This window comes from Lactuca virosa, chromosome 1, assembly GCF_052849685.1.
Source record: "Lactuca virosa cultivar CGN04683 chromosome 1, Lactuca_virosa_CGN04683_v6, whole genome shotgun sequence".
NCBI classification, from domain to species: domain Eukaryota; kingdom Viridiplantae; phylum Streptophyta; class Magnoliopsida; order Asterales; family Asteraceae; genus Lactuca; species Lactuca virosa.
In genome coordinates, this window is record NC_136426.1 from 10955451 (window position 1) to 10974446 (window position 18996).

An 18996-nucleotide genomic window follows, 5' to 3' on the forward strand; every position below is an offset into this window, starting at 1 on the left:
CTTACGCTCCATTAAACAAAATTATATTTATTATTCAGGTAAAAAAGTAAAAGAAATAGGTTTTCCCATAAAATTTCTCCTAAATAATAATGTACTTGCCTTTCGTTACGAATAAGGACACTGTTTATTATTTGCTTATAATATGGTTATTATTGGTAAAGAAATGTTACATTGCTAGTACGAGTAAGATTATAAGTATTTGAATGATATGTAAGCACATTACTGTTACTAGTAAAAACAAATCATATTTTATAATTTCAAGTTATATTTTGCTGTTATCGGTAAAAGAAATATATGTATATATGCTGCTAATATAATATAGATAAAGAACTACAAATACTAAAAATAATGTACGTTATTTATATTAGTAGAAAAAAATAAATAATAAAAGAACATTGTTATTACTATTTTTCTAAATAAATTCTCAATTAATACAACTGTAATTTGATAAGATGTTCTCAATTTCACTCGATTTTGAGATTTTATACTTGGCCAATCAAAATTAATTATAATTGTGTTTATGTGGATTTTATATATTATTTTTTTTAAAATGGAAATTTTGATCAAATCTATCTAATCAAAGCGATTTAGTTTCGTTCAATGTTTTAAAAACCGGTTCGAACCGGGAATCGGAGACGAGAGCGGTTTAATAACAACCGGTTTTATGTCAATTTCTAGACCGTATTGAATCGGACGGTTTCTTCGAAAACTAGGTTGAACCGGCATGATAGAATCGGTAAAAAACCGTTTTAGCTGGTTTACCGGACTTGTATAGTTGAATTTGACTAGCCAGTTAAAAAAAACAACTCATTTCTAAAGCAAATTGAACTTTCTTAGAGTCTACACAACTCAAAAGCCGACGCAGACCACCGACAGATATAGAAAAATTATTGATTGAATTGACTGTCAAACCTGTTGAATGTTGAACCGGGTGACTGGTTAAACTAAAAAATCAGGTTTTAAAACATTGGTTTCGTTGGTCCATTAATTTATATGGTTTGATATATAAAATTCAAAATGAACTTGGTTTTATTAAAATCTTAATCCATTTAAAATGTTATGGTTAGAACAAAATGTTTAAACATTTGATTATAAAGAAAGTAGAGTAGATGGTTGACACTTCCTGTCGCTTGGCTTTGTTTGGTGAGAATGTTTAAAGGGGTGTTTGAGATTGCTTGTTTAAAAAAGAAAAAAAAAACTTTTTCTTTTTAGTAAAAATGTTTATTAACTTATCATCTGTCAAAACAAATTATCGAAAAAAAAAATCATTTGAATTACTTTATCCGGTTTCAATGGAGCCTACGCGTAGAAAGGGTTAGAAAAGGGAATAAAACACTTAGGGTGCGTTTAGTTGCGGAAAAATGGGCCATTTTCCGGAAAAAATTTCCAAGAAAAATGAGAATTTTGAAAACGCGTTTAGTTCGTCTCTTTTTCTAAATTTTTCACGGAAAATGAAAACTTTCCATTTTCTAAAATTACAAAAAAGTTGGAAATTCTTGGAAAACCGATAATCATTGTTTTCCATATTTTTCTAATTCCAAAATTTTTCTAAAATATAAACACTCACTCCCACCCCATCCACCTCTACCTACCCTCACCTTAACACCCCCAACCCACCACACCCCTACCTACCCACACTCACTCCTAAGCCCACCCCCACAAACACACACACACACACCACCTCCACCACCACCACCACTGCCCCCACCACCGCCACCGTCCCCACGCTCACCCTACCACCGTTACCGTTTTCTAAAAATGAAAACTGATAGAAAAATACACATCTAAACACGTTTTCTAATTTTCTAAAACTGAAAATGAAAAATGAATAAGTTTTAACTAAACGCGTTTTCTAAATTTTCCAATGAAAACCGGAAACGGAAAACGAAATATGAAAAGGGAAAACGAAAAACAGAAAATGAAAATTGTTTTTCCGTAACTAAACGCAACCTTAGTCTCCGGTCAACTTCTTTTTTGGTATGACCGGATAAGAGTCATTAGGACTAATTAAGAGGGTAAAAATGTCTTATATCAAACGTTTTTACTAGACCGAGTTACTGGACCATTAAAACATAAATCAAACAGATCCTTATTGTTTTTGTTTGTAAAAGGTAATAAATGTAAAATACATAACTCGGGTACACATATTATAAGGGATTCACAAGTTGGATATTTTAAAGACAAAATTACACAAATGGTCCTTGTTGTTGGCAAAAGATATCACAAGTCATTATGAGAATGGCTGGTCATGTGGTTTTAAAATCTTGCACAAGGTCTTTATGTCTAACACCATTAAAAGAAATGGAGGTTAAGTATTTGTAAAATGACAAAATTACCTTCTTCTATTCTTTTATCCTTTTTCTATTTTCTTAATTGTTTTTCTTTTATTAGTAGTTGACTGAATTTAAGTCTCAATAGCAATGAAAGATCATGATTGATACAAACGAATTGGGTGACCTTTCAGACATCCAAGGTGGTTAGAGAAGATAATATGATGCGAGAATATAGCAGAAAACGATGTAACCTTTTCTAACTTGTTCCCTCTTTTTGTTACATGTATGATAATGACAAGACTCAAGAGTGGTAACAGGTAAAGTGTCCTACATCATATAAGATATGCAATATAAATGGCAAATTACTTGTTGATATGCGATAAACATCAATCAACATAAACGATAATTGTTCAACTAAAATGACACAGATAAGCGATGTTTATCTTGTTATTACATTAATGGAATGACTAAAAACAACCACCAAATCACCAATAAAAGAATCAAACCTTTCTACTAATATCAGAATATGAATTACAATTCACAACATGGATCTCACTAAAAGAAAAACTTCAAACACCCAAAAACATGGTTAAAATGTCTGCAACTAAACCCATTTACACACTTGCAGCTAAACCCGAAACCTATTCACAGATTCTGCTGATTTTATAACAATATTATGATAGACTAATTAAGACTCTACATAGTACAAAAGATTGTTATCTTTATCTTATCTAGGGTTTCCAATGGAGGGTGATCTTGAGTTCTTCACTGTCATCATAAGTTTTTGTCTCTCACCTTCCACCTCAGCAAACTGCAGACTCAACTCCAAATAGCGTTCATGCATCTCCTTCAGTTCATTTTCCACATCTACATATTTGTTCTTCATTTCCAACATGTCTTTGATCACCTCATTGATGTCTCTGAAGCTTTTAAAAACCGCTTCCTCATCGCTGTGTTGTTTAAGGAAAGAACTGAAAATATATAATTCATGTTAGTTTGTTTGACTTTCAAACTCTATTTGGTCAAAATTGAGTTATGATTACTTAATTTTACCTTTGGATGCTGGATTTGTTCTTTGATGTCAGTGCTTCAGCAAGCTCGATTTCCAATGCAAGCACCCTCTTTAATGCATTTCCATCTCCCGGGAGATCCGTAAAATTTGGGTATATTCCCCCGAGCTCTTCATTAGCCTTAAGAAGCAACAAACTAACAATCATAACCAATAAAAATGATAATTAATTAATGTTATGTTTTTCTGTATTTTTGCTGAGATCACCTTGTGTAGTTGCACAAGTTCTCTCTGTAAATCTTGAAAATTTGAGCCACTACTCATCATTGAAAGAATGGATCTCTCCTTCTTCAACCCCTCCAACTGCACTACAACAACAAATGTCAATGACACCCAAAAAAAATGTGGAAAAAGACGCTAATGCCCTCCTCATTGTCAAAACTAAGAGATGATTAGTTTTACCTTGTTGATTTGTGCTTTGTCACCAGCCATCTTTTGTTTAGTGGCAATCTGGTCTTGCAACAAAGAAAGTTCAAATGCAATTTTCATCTTCTCCTCTTCACATTCTTCCATTATAGCAACAATCTTTTGTTTCTCTTCCTTACAACATTCAAGATTCAAAAGAGCACATTCGAGTTCAGAATGTAAAGATTCTAACTCGGCTTCCAATCCCACAACCTTGAAAGACAATTCTTCAATCTTTTTCAAGTAAGAAGCTTCGGATTTCTTCCTACTATCAATCTCATCTAGGGCATCTTGTAATTTAAACAATATGTTATCAGCATCCCTTTTGGAAACCAAAAGTTGTTGCTTTAGTTCTTGCACTGTGGTTTCACATTGCTCTTTCATGAAGGCCATACGTAATGATTCAGACCCCCCTTCTCCTTCCCTTTCAGGATCCTTCTTTTCATGTTTTTCATTATCATTTTCGATTATCAAAGATTCTGAAAAAGTTCCTTTAATCAGATTTTGATTAGTCTCAAACATGGAAGCAACCTGGCCCGATAACATGTCAAGGTCCTTCTGCAATTGACTCACTGCAATCGAGTAATTCGACCGGGCCCTTACAAGTGCTGACTCAGCAGTTTTAACCCTTGTCTCCAGCTCTCTGTTAACACGTTCCAAATCATGTTTTTCATCGGTAAATTTTGAAATTTTATCCTTCATTTCATCGTGTATTGATTCAGATTCAAATTTGCATGTCGAATGCTTGTTTTTTAAGCTCTTGAATTCTTTAAGAATCTGTTCCCGGTTTTTCTCGAGCTCTTGCACACGTGTTTCTGCAATCACAACCCTTTTCTCAAGGTCTCCATTAACACAATCCAGAGCATGTTTTTCTTCTATAAACTTTGAGATTTCATTGTTCATTTCATCGCGTATTGATTCAATCTCCGATTTGCAGGTTGAAATTGTATCGATACATGTCGAATGCTCGTTTTTAAGGCTCTCAAACTCTCCAAGAATCTGTTCCCGGTTTTTCTCGAGCTCCTTGTTAGCACAATCTAAAGCATGTCTTTCTTCGGTCAATTTTGATATTTTATCATTCATTTCATCGCCTATCGATTCAGTCTTGGATTTACAGGTTGAAATTGCATCTGCACATGTCGAATGCTCACTTTTTAAGCTCTCGAGTTCTTCAAGAATACATTCCCGGTTTTCCTCAAGCTCTCGCACACGTGATTCAGCATTCATAACTCTTTTCTCAAGCTCCTCATTAACACATCCCGAATCATGTCTTTCATCAGATTTCAACATTTCAATCTCAGATTTGCAGGTCAAAATTGAGTCAACACATTTTGAATGCTGGTTTTTAAGACTTTGAAGCTCTCCCTCGAGTTCTCGCACACGTGATTCTGCAGTGTTAACCTTTTTCTCAAGCTCCTCATTAAGACAACCCAAAGCATGTCTTTCTTTAGCAAACTTTAAGGTTTGATTGTTCATATCACGGCGTATGGACTCAGTCTCGGATTTGTATGTTGAAATAGTTTCAGCACATGTCGAATGCTCGTTTTTAAGGCTCTTGAATTCTTTAAGAATCTGTTCTCTGTTTTTCTCGAGTTCTTGCACACGTACTTCTGAAGATGCAACTCTTTTTGTAAGATCTTCATTAACACAACCCAAAGATTGTCTTTCTTCAATGAATCTTAATATTTGATTGTTCATATCACGACGTGTCATTTCAGTTTCAGCTTTACAGGTTGAAATAGTGTAAACACATGTTGAATGCTCATATCTAAGGCTCTGAAACTCTCCCAGAATCCGTTTTTGGTTTTCTTCAAGCTCTTGCACAAGTGCCTCATAGTAACACTCCATCTCATCCATTTTTCTAATTAGATTTCCCTTTTCGATTTTCACTTCATCCAGCTCCCTTAAAACTTGCAGATTTTTACCTTCTACTGAATTAAAACCGTTTGTGAAAACCGTTTCTTTTTCAAGATCATGTAGGATTCCAAGAAGCACCTCCAAATCTGAGTTTAAATTAGATGCAGTGATCCCAAAAGGAATCTTTTGTTGGAGCTCCCGTATTCGATTCTCCACAAGTAAAAGCCCGTTTGCCCATGTGGACTGATGGGCCTGTGTCTGTACAATAGATTTGGGCCTTGACTTTACTTCTTTTAGCTGTTGTAGTTTATCTTTGAACTTGGAACATTCTGATTTGAGCGCCATAATCTCTCTTTCTAGTTTTTGGCCTGAAGAAATCTCAGCCATTAGATGTTGTGCAATGTTTTGTGTTTCCATTCCCATTTCATTAGCATGACTATGCAAAGCAATTAGTTCCAGTTTAAGTTCTGAAATGGAAGCCTCAGCCATTTCCAAGCTTCCTCTGAGTCTGTGATTCTCTTCATGAGCAATTGCTAAGTTATTATTCACTGAATAATCTGAATTCCATCCTTGATGATTGGACTGATCAGTTGTTGGGCTTTGACTACATGTGGGCCCGTTTGAATCCCGGGATTCATGGATGCTTGGTAATTCATGCTTGTCAGCATAATAACTTTCTGAAAATTCATGTATGCCTGTTTCTTCAACAATTGTAATAAGCTCTTTAGGTTCTGATCCCAAATGTGTTTCTGTATTAACCTATTTAAAGAAGAGCAAAAAGATAAGAGTAGTTTATCTTGTAATAAATAATGTAAAATGCTTGTATTTTGATCATTTTACAATGTTCTGGCGACTTTTTGGCTAGAATTGACCTATTTGGTGGTGGAACCCTGTTAGGGTGGCTTAATTAATAAAAAGTTAAAAATAATGTACGTGATCCTAAGTTGAGAAAAGTGTATAAAAAGGGTGGCATATTTATACATTATCACTAAAAAGAATCTTAAGTACACAGCATGCAAAAAGAGTTCTACTCCATGTGTCCCATGAATATTGCAATGTGGGCCTACACTACTGTATACAATCTGTTTGAATACTAATTTAATATCTTTAAAACCTTTTAATAATAACAAAATAAGGGAATCTAGTGGACCAAAAGCAACATCATCATGATTTAAAATAGTGATATAGGGCAAGTGGTTGTCCCTATCTTGAAACTGTAGCAAAAAAGGGTAAAATATAATAATTAATTAACAATACACTTTCACTTCATGTCTAATCAAGTCATTTGGCTTTAAGCTTTGTTATTAAAATCATACAACTTTTTGAGACCACTAATAAACTATCCAACTTCATCAACACGTTACAAATTTTTTGGTTGAAATTAACAAAATGAAATAAATTTGAAGTATGTTGCTAGTTATTGTGATCTGCTCAAAAAGGAAATTTCTCATCTCAACTTTCATTGGATGGGAATATTTCCTTTATTGGCAAGTTTTCAAGCTAAAGCTACCTATATGCCCATTATCATCATTATAAATTATGATGAAATAAATTTGGTCCACATAACTACTATCAATATTAAAGGGTATTGTAGACATTCAATAGATAGTTGAAAAGACAATCAAACCTTATTTCCATGATCTTCAGAGATTGTTAATTCAGAAGACAATGATGTAGCAATACTAGGTTCCACTTCCCGATTTAGGTTGCTGCTGCTCTGAAGTCCCCTATCAAATTGCTGTTCAAATTCTCTGCATAGTTTCAGAAAAAGGTTTGACTATTTGATAAATATCTAAAATATCCTTCAATAAAAATTAACAATCTTGGGAACCCAAGTCATGATAACTGATTTACTTTTAATAATGTAATTTCACATCTAGAAAACAAAAAAGTTGCAGTCTTTATATAAAGGAAAGAGCAATTGATATTAAGATACCTGAATCCAGTTTTAGCTGTCAGCAACTGAACTGTAACCTGCCACCAAAAAGATCAAGTCAACCATCCACTTGAAAAGATAAAAAGAAATAAATGAACAACTTAATACAAAAACTTAAGCTATATACAATTATACATATGACTGTTTCTTTTTTACTTGGTATAGAATATAGATGAACAAATTAATAGAAAAAAGAGTCAAGGAATGAAGACTAGAGTCAAAGATTTTAGATTCCTCACATGCAAAAGGATTCCATGGTCAGATCCATCAAGAGGCAAAGAAACAACTAAAGGACTTGATGCATCTGCATATTCAGCAAGGTTTATGGTAGCCTCACCAAGAATGCTAGCCCTTGAAGTACCCTGAAAATACTTACAAACATTTACTAATCTAACTTGAAAGATGAAAATATATTTCAAATTTTTATTTTTTTTATAAAATGGATAATTGGAAATCACCACCCCACTTACCATTCCCACAATGAGATTGTAGAACTTGTCATCATATCGTTTGTTTCTAGCATCTTGTAGAAGTCTTGTAGTTTCATAGATAGGATCTGCCCATTTACATGCCCCATTTCTCACATTTGCTTTGCTAGTTTTTGCAATGATCTTTCCAGATTCAATTGGTATTAAACAAATAAATAACTTATCCCATCCACTCTGTGGAATCTGATACATTCAACCATCAATAAAACATATAAGTTTCTTTATCCATACAGGACTTAATGGGAAAAAAAGGAAACAGGAATTGAATGAGTAATTGAAGAAAAGAGACAGAATGAGGAACTCAACATACATTTGTAGCATGAAACTGAAGCCGAAAAACAACTTTTACTTTAGCCTTCTCAAGCTTCCATTTGGTAGCCCTCAACATCACTGTGCAACCATGAACCTCAAATCTTGGGTTCCAGATGTTACTTAATCAAGATCACTGCCTGAAAATTTGCAATAACAGAACTCAATAATACATCAAATTATCTCTAGCTAAACCCAAATTGTAATTCTGAAAAAATAAAGAACAGACTATCAATAATTTGTGTACATGAAAATAGGCAATTAGGTCGATTTGACTTGAAATTTTGCAAAAATAAAGGGGAAAGTTCAATTTTCATGTTTCAGCGTTAAGGAAGAAAGCTAACTTTTCTTAAAGAATAATAAAGAAACTTAATCATGCCTATAGAGTCAATGGAAAGTGATTTGTTATTAGTCAAATATCTTAAATACCCTTGAGCAACGGGAAAAAAATGCAACCTTTTGGGATAAAAATCAACAATATCAATAATTTGTAGACATGAGAATAGGAAGTTATGTAAATTTAGCTTGGAAATTTTCCAAAACGAAAGTCAAAGAAGTTCAGAATTTCATGTGTCAACATTAATGACGACAAAATAACTTTTTTTTAAACTAAAAAAAATAGTAATAAAGAAAGTTAATCATGTCTGATGCTGATATGTTCCCCCCAAATAACAGAAAATTAAAACTCCATTACAAAGAGGAACATCAAAATGGGCTCACATTGCAGTAGCAGGAGTGTGTAATAAATATGGAACAGAAAAATCTGCAAATACGATTCAAAAAATTCATTAATTGAGCCTGAACCAATAAATGCTTACCTTCTTCAGATTTTTTTATTGTGATGAAGTCCACTCTGGTCCGAAACCCTAAAAAGTATGAACAGGAACTACAGATTAATTAAAATAAAATCATTAAAATTGTAAAAGGACTCTTTAAAACGACCAAAAAGAAAGAAACCAAAATGTGCTCTCGGAGTAGGAAAAAACGAAAGGGAAATCAGCTCGGTAAGTGTCAAACTTCAAAAGTTTAGTGAGAACACCATTTGAAATCAATTAGTTTCGCTAAAAGTATCGACAAAAAAAAATCAATTTTAAAAATTTGGAGAAACCCTTGTTGGGGAACATTATTAAAGATAGCAAATCAAAGGTGAAGATGTTTTTTAGAAGTTTAAACATCGCATTCGAAGCTTACTTTGAGAAAGTATGATAGAGATTGGAATGGATATATAAACTGTATTACACAAAAATGCAAGATCTGAGGAGAAGGGCAACTTGCAATTGAAGCAAAATTCAGGGAATCTGACAGAGATTATGTGAAGTATAAGCGTGAAAAGGCAGTAACTACAACTGGGTTTTTGGATTCTTTAATCAGGTGAGTTGGCCATTGAAATGAAAAAGGGAAATGGGAAAAAGCAGAAAGTGAGAAAAATAGCAGAAATGACATCGCGCCAAAGCCATGACTCTTGGTCTTGGATAATATATTATGCACCGAATGTGGTCATAAAAACTTATGACAAATTCTGGAAAGATACAAATTATTTTTATTTTCATTATTATTATTATTATTATTATTATTATATATATATATATATATATATATATATATATATATATTAAAGTTACTAAAGATTTTACACTAAAGTGGCACCGTCAATTTTGGTCATCCAACTTACAACATTGACCCTTCATCTTTATGTTTTTGTTCACAAACAACTCTTTCATTTTGGTTTGAATTTTTCATAACCCTGCCTTTTATTACATATTATTAGTATTTAGTCTTTTGGCAGAAATGGTCCCTCATCATTATTATTATTATTGTTAGACAAAATTACACGATTGGTCCCTGTGGTTTACCAGATTTAACATTCTCTTTTTGGTTTTAAATTAATGTTTTATTTATTGATGCTTTTGTTCACAAACAACCCTTTCACTTTGGTTTGAATTTTTCATAACTCTCGCATTTTATTACATATTATTAGTATTTAGTCTTTTGGCAGAAATGGTCCCTCATCATTATTATTATTATTGTTAGACAAAATTACACGATTGGTCCCTGTGGTTTACCAGATTTAACATTTTCTTTTTGGTTTTAAATTAATGTTTTATTTATTAGAAAATATCCACCCAATACCATAAACTCACCCACCATCTGCCATCACCACCACCACCATCACCTTCAAAATTACATAAATGGTCAATATAGTTTACCCATGGTGACAAATTCAGTCCCTACTACCTGAAAAGACCAAATTACCCTCACATTAACGGACAAAAAGCAACCAACATGCCACTTTACTTTACAAAGCAATACCTTCCGACCCCGACAACGCCGGGGAATCTTTTCTAATTGTTAAAATATTTTTATTATGAAAAGTTATTAAATTTTTTGACACTCTAAAAATGCATTTTTTTTTTTGTTACTTGATTTTATCGTGAGTATAAAATACATAAAAATGCAAAATATCTTTATCAATGCATCAATTTAATTATTAAAGTAATTACAGTCCTCTATTAAATCATTAAATTGTCTATTATTATTACATCTTCTTCGTTTTTCAATATATATATATATATATATATATATATATATATATATATATATATATATATATAGGTTTAGGTATTTTATACAGAGAGAGAGCTAGGTTCAAATATGGATTGACATCTATTGTGCGGACGTGTGGACAATGCAATTCTGTGAGAATGACAAAGAAAAAACGTTGTTTGATAATGTGAATACGTTCATTCTTACATAACTATTGTAATTATCATGTATTCTTACTAATTAAATAATCTATAAGGTTATTATAGATTTTTTTTATTATTCTCGTTCTGTTAGAATGTTTATTGAGTCGCATTCTGTAAAAATGAAAATGAGTGAAAAACGATGCATGAGAACAAAAATGAATAAAAATTAGTGAGAATACATGAAAATGACGGTAGTTGTGAGGTTGAACGTATTTAAATTACTAAACAACTTATTCTCTTAGTAATTCTCATAGAATAACATTGTCCACACAACCGCACAATAGTTATCCATCTACATTATAACCTAGCCCTATATATATATATATATATATATATATATATATATATATATATATATATATATATATATATATATATATATATATATAGGCTTAGGTTATTATATTCAAAGTAATTATTGTGCTATTGTATGCATAAATGTGGGCCAATCATTTTCCTTTTTTTAAGAAAGTGATTAATACATATTATTGAATTAAATATAATTAAAAAATACCATCTAATTTAACTAGAAGGGTATTTTAGTCAATTAACATAGATTTAATAAAGGAAATTTGCATATTTTAAGGGATCATAAATTCTATTAATTTTAAAAATCCGATTTTACGAATTATAAGGTTTTTAATTCGGACAATCTGACAGAATATGTTTGAGTATGTTCAAAAATAAAAATATTCTTGAACCATAAAATAATAAAAATATTCTTGAACATATTTCTTGATCATGACTTTAAAAATTTCTTGTAGAATAACAAAATTCTCGAACCATCAATTGAAGAATTAAAACAAAAATTACATTAATTCTTATAGAATACATGTAACAATTGCTAAAGAATTACATTTATTGTTAAAGAATAAAACTAAAAAAACTTTCAAATCTGGAAAAAAAACATCAAAATCTAACAAAGACACTAATAAATTCTAAAAGAATAATGTTGCTAAGAGGCGTCTTTCAAATTTAGTGGTTCGTTCTTCAAGCATCAGCTTCTGTAGAAACAAATCCAATGAATAAATTAGTGAGAAAATATTTATATTCCATTCCAACATAATTGGAATTCATGATTCCATTCTGATAGAATTGGAATTCATTTACCAATAATTATATTAATTCGGGGAATTCTATCAGAATATGTTCATGATTATCATAAAAAACATTCTTTTCTGATAGAATACTATAAACGAAGAAATACCATTCAGTTGAAGCATTTTAGCGAGCACTTGGTGTGCATCAAAACAACTTTCAATTTCGGATGAACAACATACAAAAATTGTTCATACCACATCAGTCTTCACATAAATGAATAACATTATTCCAAGATTCACAATGTACAGAAAGCCAAACAGGATCTGAAATAACAAGAAATATATTAAGCCAGCAACAAATTTCTGTAATTGTCAAATACCAAATGCAAGTAAAAAATACCTGGGCAGGATACACCTGGCCTCCTGTAACATATTGTATGTCAGAGTAAACATAAAGAAAGCCAGAGTTGTTACCAGATTCTTGGTCGGCCTGATCGGATTCTAAGACTCGGATGCTTGAATATATAATGACGCCAGGTCTCGAAGGATATGCAAAGTCAACATGACGTAACTCGATTTTGCCTCTGATCGTTTCAATGGATTCGGAATCTAGATCGTCGGGGTCGATTCTGGTTGACCTATCGAGAACGGAAAACACAGAGTCGATGGCTTCACCGCCTCCGCTATTGAATTAGCGGTGATGACTAAAACGACAAACACTTTGATGACTTTGGAGAAAGTGGAGACACCGTTTTTAACGAGATGTGCGTTGTACCAGAGGATTAGGGCTTCGGAGACGAAAAGAGCGAGTTGGGAGACGCCAAATAGGATGCCGGAGATTTGACTCCGGCGAAGGCTTTGCTTCTATGGGACACGAAGTTCGTCGGAGAATAAGGACAAAATTTTGTCTTGGGTTTTAAAACTGATATTCCTAAATTAAAGGGATATTAATTGATTTATATATTTACCATAATTAATTAGATGTATGATTACATATTTACCCTTTTGAAATGATTGGCCTACATTTATTAATACAATAACACAATAATTACTTTAAATACCTGAACCTAGCTCTATATATATATATATATATATATATATATATATATATATATATATATATATATATATATATATATATATATATAGGGTGAGGTTCAATAGAGAACCATAATCAACCAATGAACCAATCTTTTTTTCAACTTTTAGAACTTATTTTTTATCAAGAAAAAAAACTAAAAATACAGAAATTCATAACTTTTTATCATTTTTCCAATGATATCAAATTCATTTTTTTTTTACGTCAAATTCACAATGTGAATCTTTGAAAATTCACAATGTGAATCCGGATTCACACGGTGAATCCGAAAAATATTTATCACATTTACAATGTTAATATATGAATTTAGATATTTTTAGATTTTTTTTTCGATAAAGAATAAGTTTTAGAAATTGAAAAAAAGATTTGGTTCCTTGAAAAACCAATATATATATATATATATATATATATATATATATATATATATATATATATATATTTCAAAGTTTGCTACTCTAGTTAGAAAAATGCATTCACGTAAACATCACAATTCACATTCATTTGAAAATGTTATTGTAACAGAACAAATAACAATATATACATAAGGAAGGGGAAAAATCACAATCCTTTGGAAATTGTTATTGTAGTCGAAGGAATAATAATATACAAAGGACGGATGAAGTATACATATTATACTTCCCCCCTCCGCCACTGAACCTATACGTCATATATGAGTTATATTAGTTTTTTTTCTTTCATTTTTGTCAACTTATAACATATTTATCATTCCCGACACTTAGTCAAGGGTGACGTTAGAAATATTTTATAGGATGTTCTTTATAAATTAAATAGAATATATATATATATATATATATATATATATATATATATATATATATATTCTGAGGGTAGATCTCGCGTACCCTTACTCATAAGTGACTCCGCCCATGCACACACTATAACTATTTTTTTTTTAAAATAAACATTTATTAATTTAAATTAAATAATAAAACTAAAATTAAAATTATACTTATTAAAAAAACTACAACAAACACTAATTAAAAGTGTCGTACATTTTCAGGATCATATCTTCATTTACTTCTACCTCAGACGTATAACAACACCGTCATTTAGTAATATAACTTGAAAAAAAAATTTATAATTTTCACATACCAACTTATAATAATCATTAGATCATTTTGCATTCTCCCAATCACAAAGATAACCTTTGAAAACCAAAAAGAAAAATGCAAATCACTTCGATTCTCATAGGTGTTGCTGAGAAAAATAATTTTTTTTTCATAGGCCACGTAGATTTTTGCAGGCGGTAACCTGCAAAAATCTCAGTAAAACAAAAAACAAAATTGCAGGTCACTTAGATTTTTATAGATCTTAAACCTGTATAAATTAGTTATAATTACCAAATTAATATGAGCCTTAAATCTTAAAAAAAAAACATTTATACTAGTGTTATAAATATAAGATGAAGCAAATATATTATATTCATATAGTAAATAATATAAAACAACCCAATATTATCTATAATCAATGGCAAGAAAGAGCAACAAAATTAAAGCACGACAACAACATGAGTTTTCTTGGTTCAAATGATTTATACCACTTGGAGGACGAGACAAATTTCATCAAGTTAAATCATTGATGATTCCAACCACTTGTATGATGACATCAATCATTCAATCGTGATGTTATAAATATTGCTTGTTTGACATAAAAATTTCTATATTGTTATTTATCTATTTGCTTTGACAATTTTAAAATAAATTTGCTGTTATATGTAAAAGAATTTGTCAAAACATGGTAGAAAAACACCGTAGAAAACTTTTACATCTATAAGATTGTTTTTCAAAATGTTTATTGGCTTCTTGAAAAATTCAGGAATTCATGACTTTTTTGAAAAGTTCTTTTTTACTTATAAAATCAATGTTTGTGAAATATTTTTTTTACTTATTGACTTTTTAAAAAGCACTCCTAAACACCTACTTAACAATATCTTTTGGTGAAAATACATAAAAATTAACAAGAAAAAAGGTGAAGACTACTAATAATAATAATAATAATAATTATTATTATTATTATTAAGGTTAACTATATAAAAGAAACTATATATATTATTTTTTGGATTAAATCATAGTTTTATTTTATTTAAAAAAAATATATATTTTTCGTCTTCGAGGTTAACCGATAATCTTTATGTTTTATATAAAAAATAGAAAATAACTTCAACATTTTAAAAAAAAAACATTAGCATTTTTTCTCAAAAAAAAAAATTTTAAGTTAACAATTTTTTTTTGTTTGGACCAACTTTTTTGGTTTCGCAAACATAATTCTTTTGTTTTTGTTTATGATATTCTTGATACTTTTCAACATTAAAATTTAAAGATATTTGAGGGGTTTTTTTTTCTTTTTGCAAAACAAAGAGAAAGGATGTTGTGTCCACCACATATAAAAATCTATTTAAAAGATGTCTGAAGATTATAGCAGATAAACAACCGCAGTCTAAATTTGTTTGGTATCTTAAATACTGGTATAAGTTAGCTTAGCATATTAGACCATTCATGGTTATGGTTTAGAATATACGACATATGGTTTAGGTTTTAAGGCTTATGGTTTATGGTTTGTGATTTATGTCTTATGACCTATGACTTTGAACTTGCGGGTTATAAATTATGGTTTATGGTTTATGGCTTATAACTTAGGCCTTATGACTTATTGGTCTATTGTTTATGTTGTTAGGTGTAGCACCTGATTCAAGGTATTTTTCATTTTGACCATAGGTGTGTGAATGTTTTGCAGATTTGGTCCTTAGGGGGCAGTTTTGCCAATTCTGGAAAAACTGGAGTACGTTGTGCGTACACACTCAGAGGGCAAACCCTAAATTTTAGGGTTTGGACCCTATTTAAACAACACTATGACCCATGATCCTTTTATTTCTCAGCCTCCATTGCCCTTTTGGTCAAATTTTGAAACCTTAGCCCTTCTTGAAGAGATTTGACCTTCTTGTGTGTGTTTCTATGTGTGTTGGTGGGATTGAAGAAGAAGAGCTTAGAAGAAGGAGCCTTAACTAAAGGAGAGTCTGTAGATCCATGTTTCTCACATCATTCCCAACTTCATTGAGGTATAAAAGCTTGGAACTTGCTCCTTGTATGCTTAGATCTAGTCTTTATGAAGTTTTGGTCCCTTTTTGGTCATACGATGAGATCTATTGGGTTTCTTCCACTCCAAATGTTAGAAGTTGCTTCTCTTGATGTTTCTGAGGTCTTTAGTCCATAAAGTTAGCATCTTGATGGTTGTGGATCAACCATGCATGTGTTAGGTCATTTTGGTGAAAGTGGAATGCTAAAAGTAAGGTTTGGGTCCTTTTGAGCCATGCTAAGGCTCAAAGTTCATGACTTTATGGATTAAGACGTTTAATAAGACTTAGATCTGAAGTTTGGGTTTTTGGTTGCAAGTATTAAGCACTTAATGGGAAAAGTGCTTAATGGGCACGTACTTTGCCCGATCCCTGATCATGCATGCTTAGTAGTACGTTAGGCGTACCCAGCACATACTAGTGATTGTTGTTGTACGCAGGGTGTAAGTATGAGTACGCCGAGCGTACTCAGCTGCTGTTGACTTTTATGGTTTGGTCTATATTTGGACTAGAGGAGTTTTTGGCCTTATTGGGCCATTAGCCTTCTAACTTTGGGTCGTTGCTAGGCTTTGGTCCTTCTTGGAATTGGGCCCATAATGGATTTTAGGCCTCATTAAGGAAGTTGGGCCATATTAGGCTTTTTGGTGCTATTGGATTGGGCCTCAGATTTTGGGCTAAGTGAGGAAAGGGTAAAATGGATTTTTACCATGAGTATTGGACAATTGGACTAGGATTCCTGCTATGGTTTGTGGACCAATTATTAATTGGGTATTATTTGATGGTGTTAGCGTGGGGATTTTCCGGATCGGCAGTCCGAGCTTTTATCTGAGATATTCAACAGTTTGAGGTGAGTTTCCTCACTGTACTTGGAGGGTCGAAGACACCAATGCCGGCCCATGGTTTATTATGATTAGGATGCTAGTTATATGTGTGAATCTTGCATGTATGTTATGTGATATGTATGTCGGGCGGGGTCCGATGCCATGCGCGACCTGATGAGTGTATTGTATGTTATTTATCTTGGTGATTCTTGCATGTGTTTTATGTGTCTGTATGAATGTCGGGTGGGGCCTAAGGAATGTGATGAGGCGGGCCCCATCTCATGCTATTGACAGATCTGTTCCGAGCGGGGCCCAAAGGGTGTGGGGCATGGCCCATTGTATGTTGATATGTATGGTATGAGGTGTTTTAGGGAACTCACTAAGCTTCATGCTTACGGTTTTCAGTTTATGTTTCAGGTACTTCTAGTTCGAATGGGAAGAGCTTGGGATGACCGCATCGCACACACTGTGATTTCCGCTTTACATAACTCTGATGTATTGGATTGGTTGATTGGCATACTCTGATTTTCTTTTATGGTTTTATAAACACGTTTGGGTTATTATAAATAAAAATGAAATTTTTGGTTTTAAAATTTGTGACGTTTCAAGTTGGTATCAGAGCCTTGGTTTAAGGGATTCAGGCAAACTCTCGGGTGTGTGTCTCAACTCAAATTGAGGATTTGGTAAATTTTTCATAAAAAGAAATATTTTACACAAAGAGTTTCTAATAAAAGAAAGGGGTGTGGTGCATGTAGTCGACCGAGCTCAAGCAAGTTTTCCCAAAATACTCATACATGTTTATGTTATGCTTTGATTTGTGAATCTGTGAATCGCATGCTAGATTAGGGCTAAGGATCGGCTCAGGATTTCATGATAAAATGCTAGGAGAGATACCTTTGTATGCCTGTTGTATGAGCTTGTAGACTTGCATGCTCGTACTAATCAGTCAGTGATAGGATGGTCTATTTAGGTTATGCTTGATTCTAATTACTCGATGCCCGAATGTTGCTTGCTTTGTGCTTTTAGGATTTCTCATTAACTTCAGCTAATTAGTAAGTGAATATGTTAAGTTACATATTATTGATACTAAATAATTTTAGAAGGTTAGGTTTTAACTCTATTGCACAACTCTTATTTGAGTCCAACCGTTATAGTGTGAGATCTTTCATTCGAAGAATTATCTGGTGTCGGTGATATGTAATTGTATTTGTAAGGTAGTTAGAGGGTGTTAGGGGGAGTTTCTTCGGAAGATGATAGCGGAGAGTTGTGTGGGGGTTGCCCTAGGAAAACCTAGGAAGAGATTCGGTGCTGGGAGCATTATCTTGTTGAGGGTTTTATGTATAGATAAGGGAGTGACTTGGAGGATTCGGGGCGATCCTTGAGGAAAGTACGGATAGGTGTGGAAGGTAGTATGGGCCCGTACTTGTTAGGTGTGTTAAACCCAACAAATAATAGGGGTACAATGGACTCCAAATACACTACTTTAACACACTAAAAAGTAATACAAGGCAAACAGGGTCAAACCACAGAGACACGAGATAAAAGTCTATACCTTTTTACGCAAGGTACTTTGATCACAAAAGGGGATTTTGTTTGCAAAAATAAAATAATAAAATAACAATCTACTTTAAAAACATGTAGAAAATGAAATAAACTTGTAATCAATTTGATGGAGTGGTTCTAGTTCTAGTTCTCAATGTTATTGTTCAACTTGATTATGACTTAATGTAATTCATGATTGTTATTCTAAGTTGGTACTGAAAGATATTAACACGCTCTAATACCTCTCGCTTGCCATATTATCTAACCAAAACACACTCTTTGACTAGACCTAGTTTTACTAATTCAACTTAAACACGCT

At 32.3% G+C, this 18996-nt stretch overlaps 1 protein-coding gene across 4 annotated transcripts; it reads right to left on the reverse strand.

Annotated features, from left to right (window-relative positions):
• Positions 1–2765: 2765 nt before the first annotated feature.
• LOC145132418 (uncharacterized) lies at positions 2766–9796 on the reverse strand. 4 transcript variants are annotated; one of them, XM_079067193.1, is made up of 11 exons: positions 9529–9796; positions 9156–9203; positions 8339–8477; positions 8011–8211; positions 7780–7902; positions 7541–7578; positions 7232–7355; positions 3745–6363; positions 3550–3645; positions 3327–3463; positions 2766–3244 (listed from the first exon to the last, which is right to left on the reverse strand). In XM_079067193.1, exons 3-11 carry the CDS (start codon positions 8414–8416, stop codon positions 3001–3003), a joined length of 3660 nt encoding a protein of 1219 aa, XP_078923319.1. In that variant the 5' UTR covers positions 8417–8477; positions 9156–9203; positions 9529–9796; the 3' UTR covers positions 2766–3000. The 4 variants fall into 4 exon arrangements, 3 of the variants coding, with proteins under 3 accessions (XP_078923319.1, XP_078923325.1, XP_078923333.1); XM_079067199.1 differs by having other exon boundaries at positions 9156–9223; XM_079067207.1 differs by lacking the exons at positions 9156–9203; positions 9529–9796 and adding an exon at positions 8585–8665.
• Positions 9797–18996: the final 9200 nt, after the last annotated feature.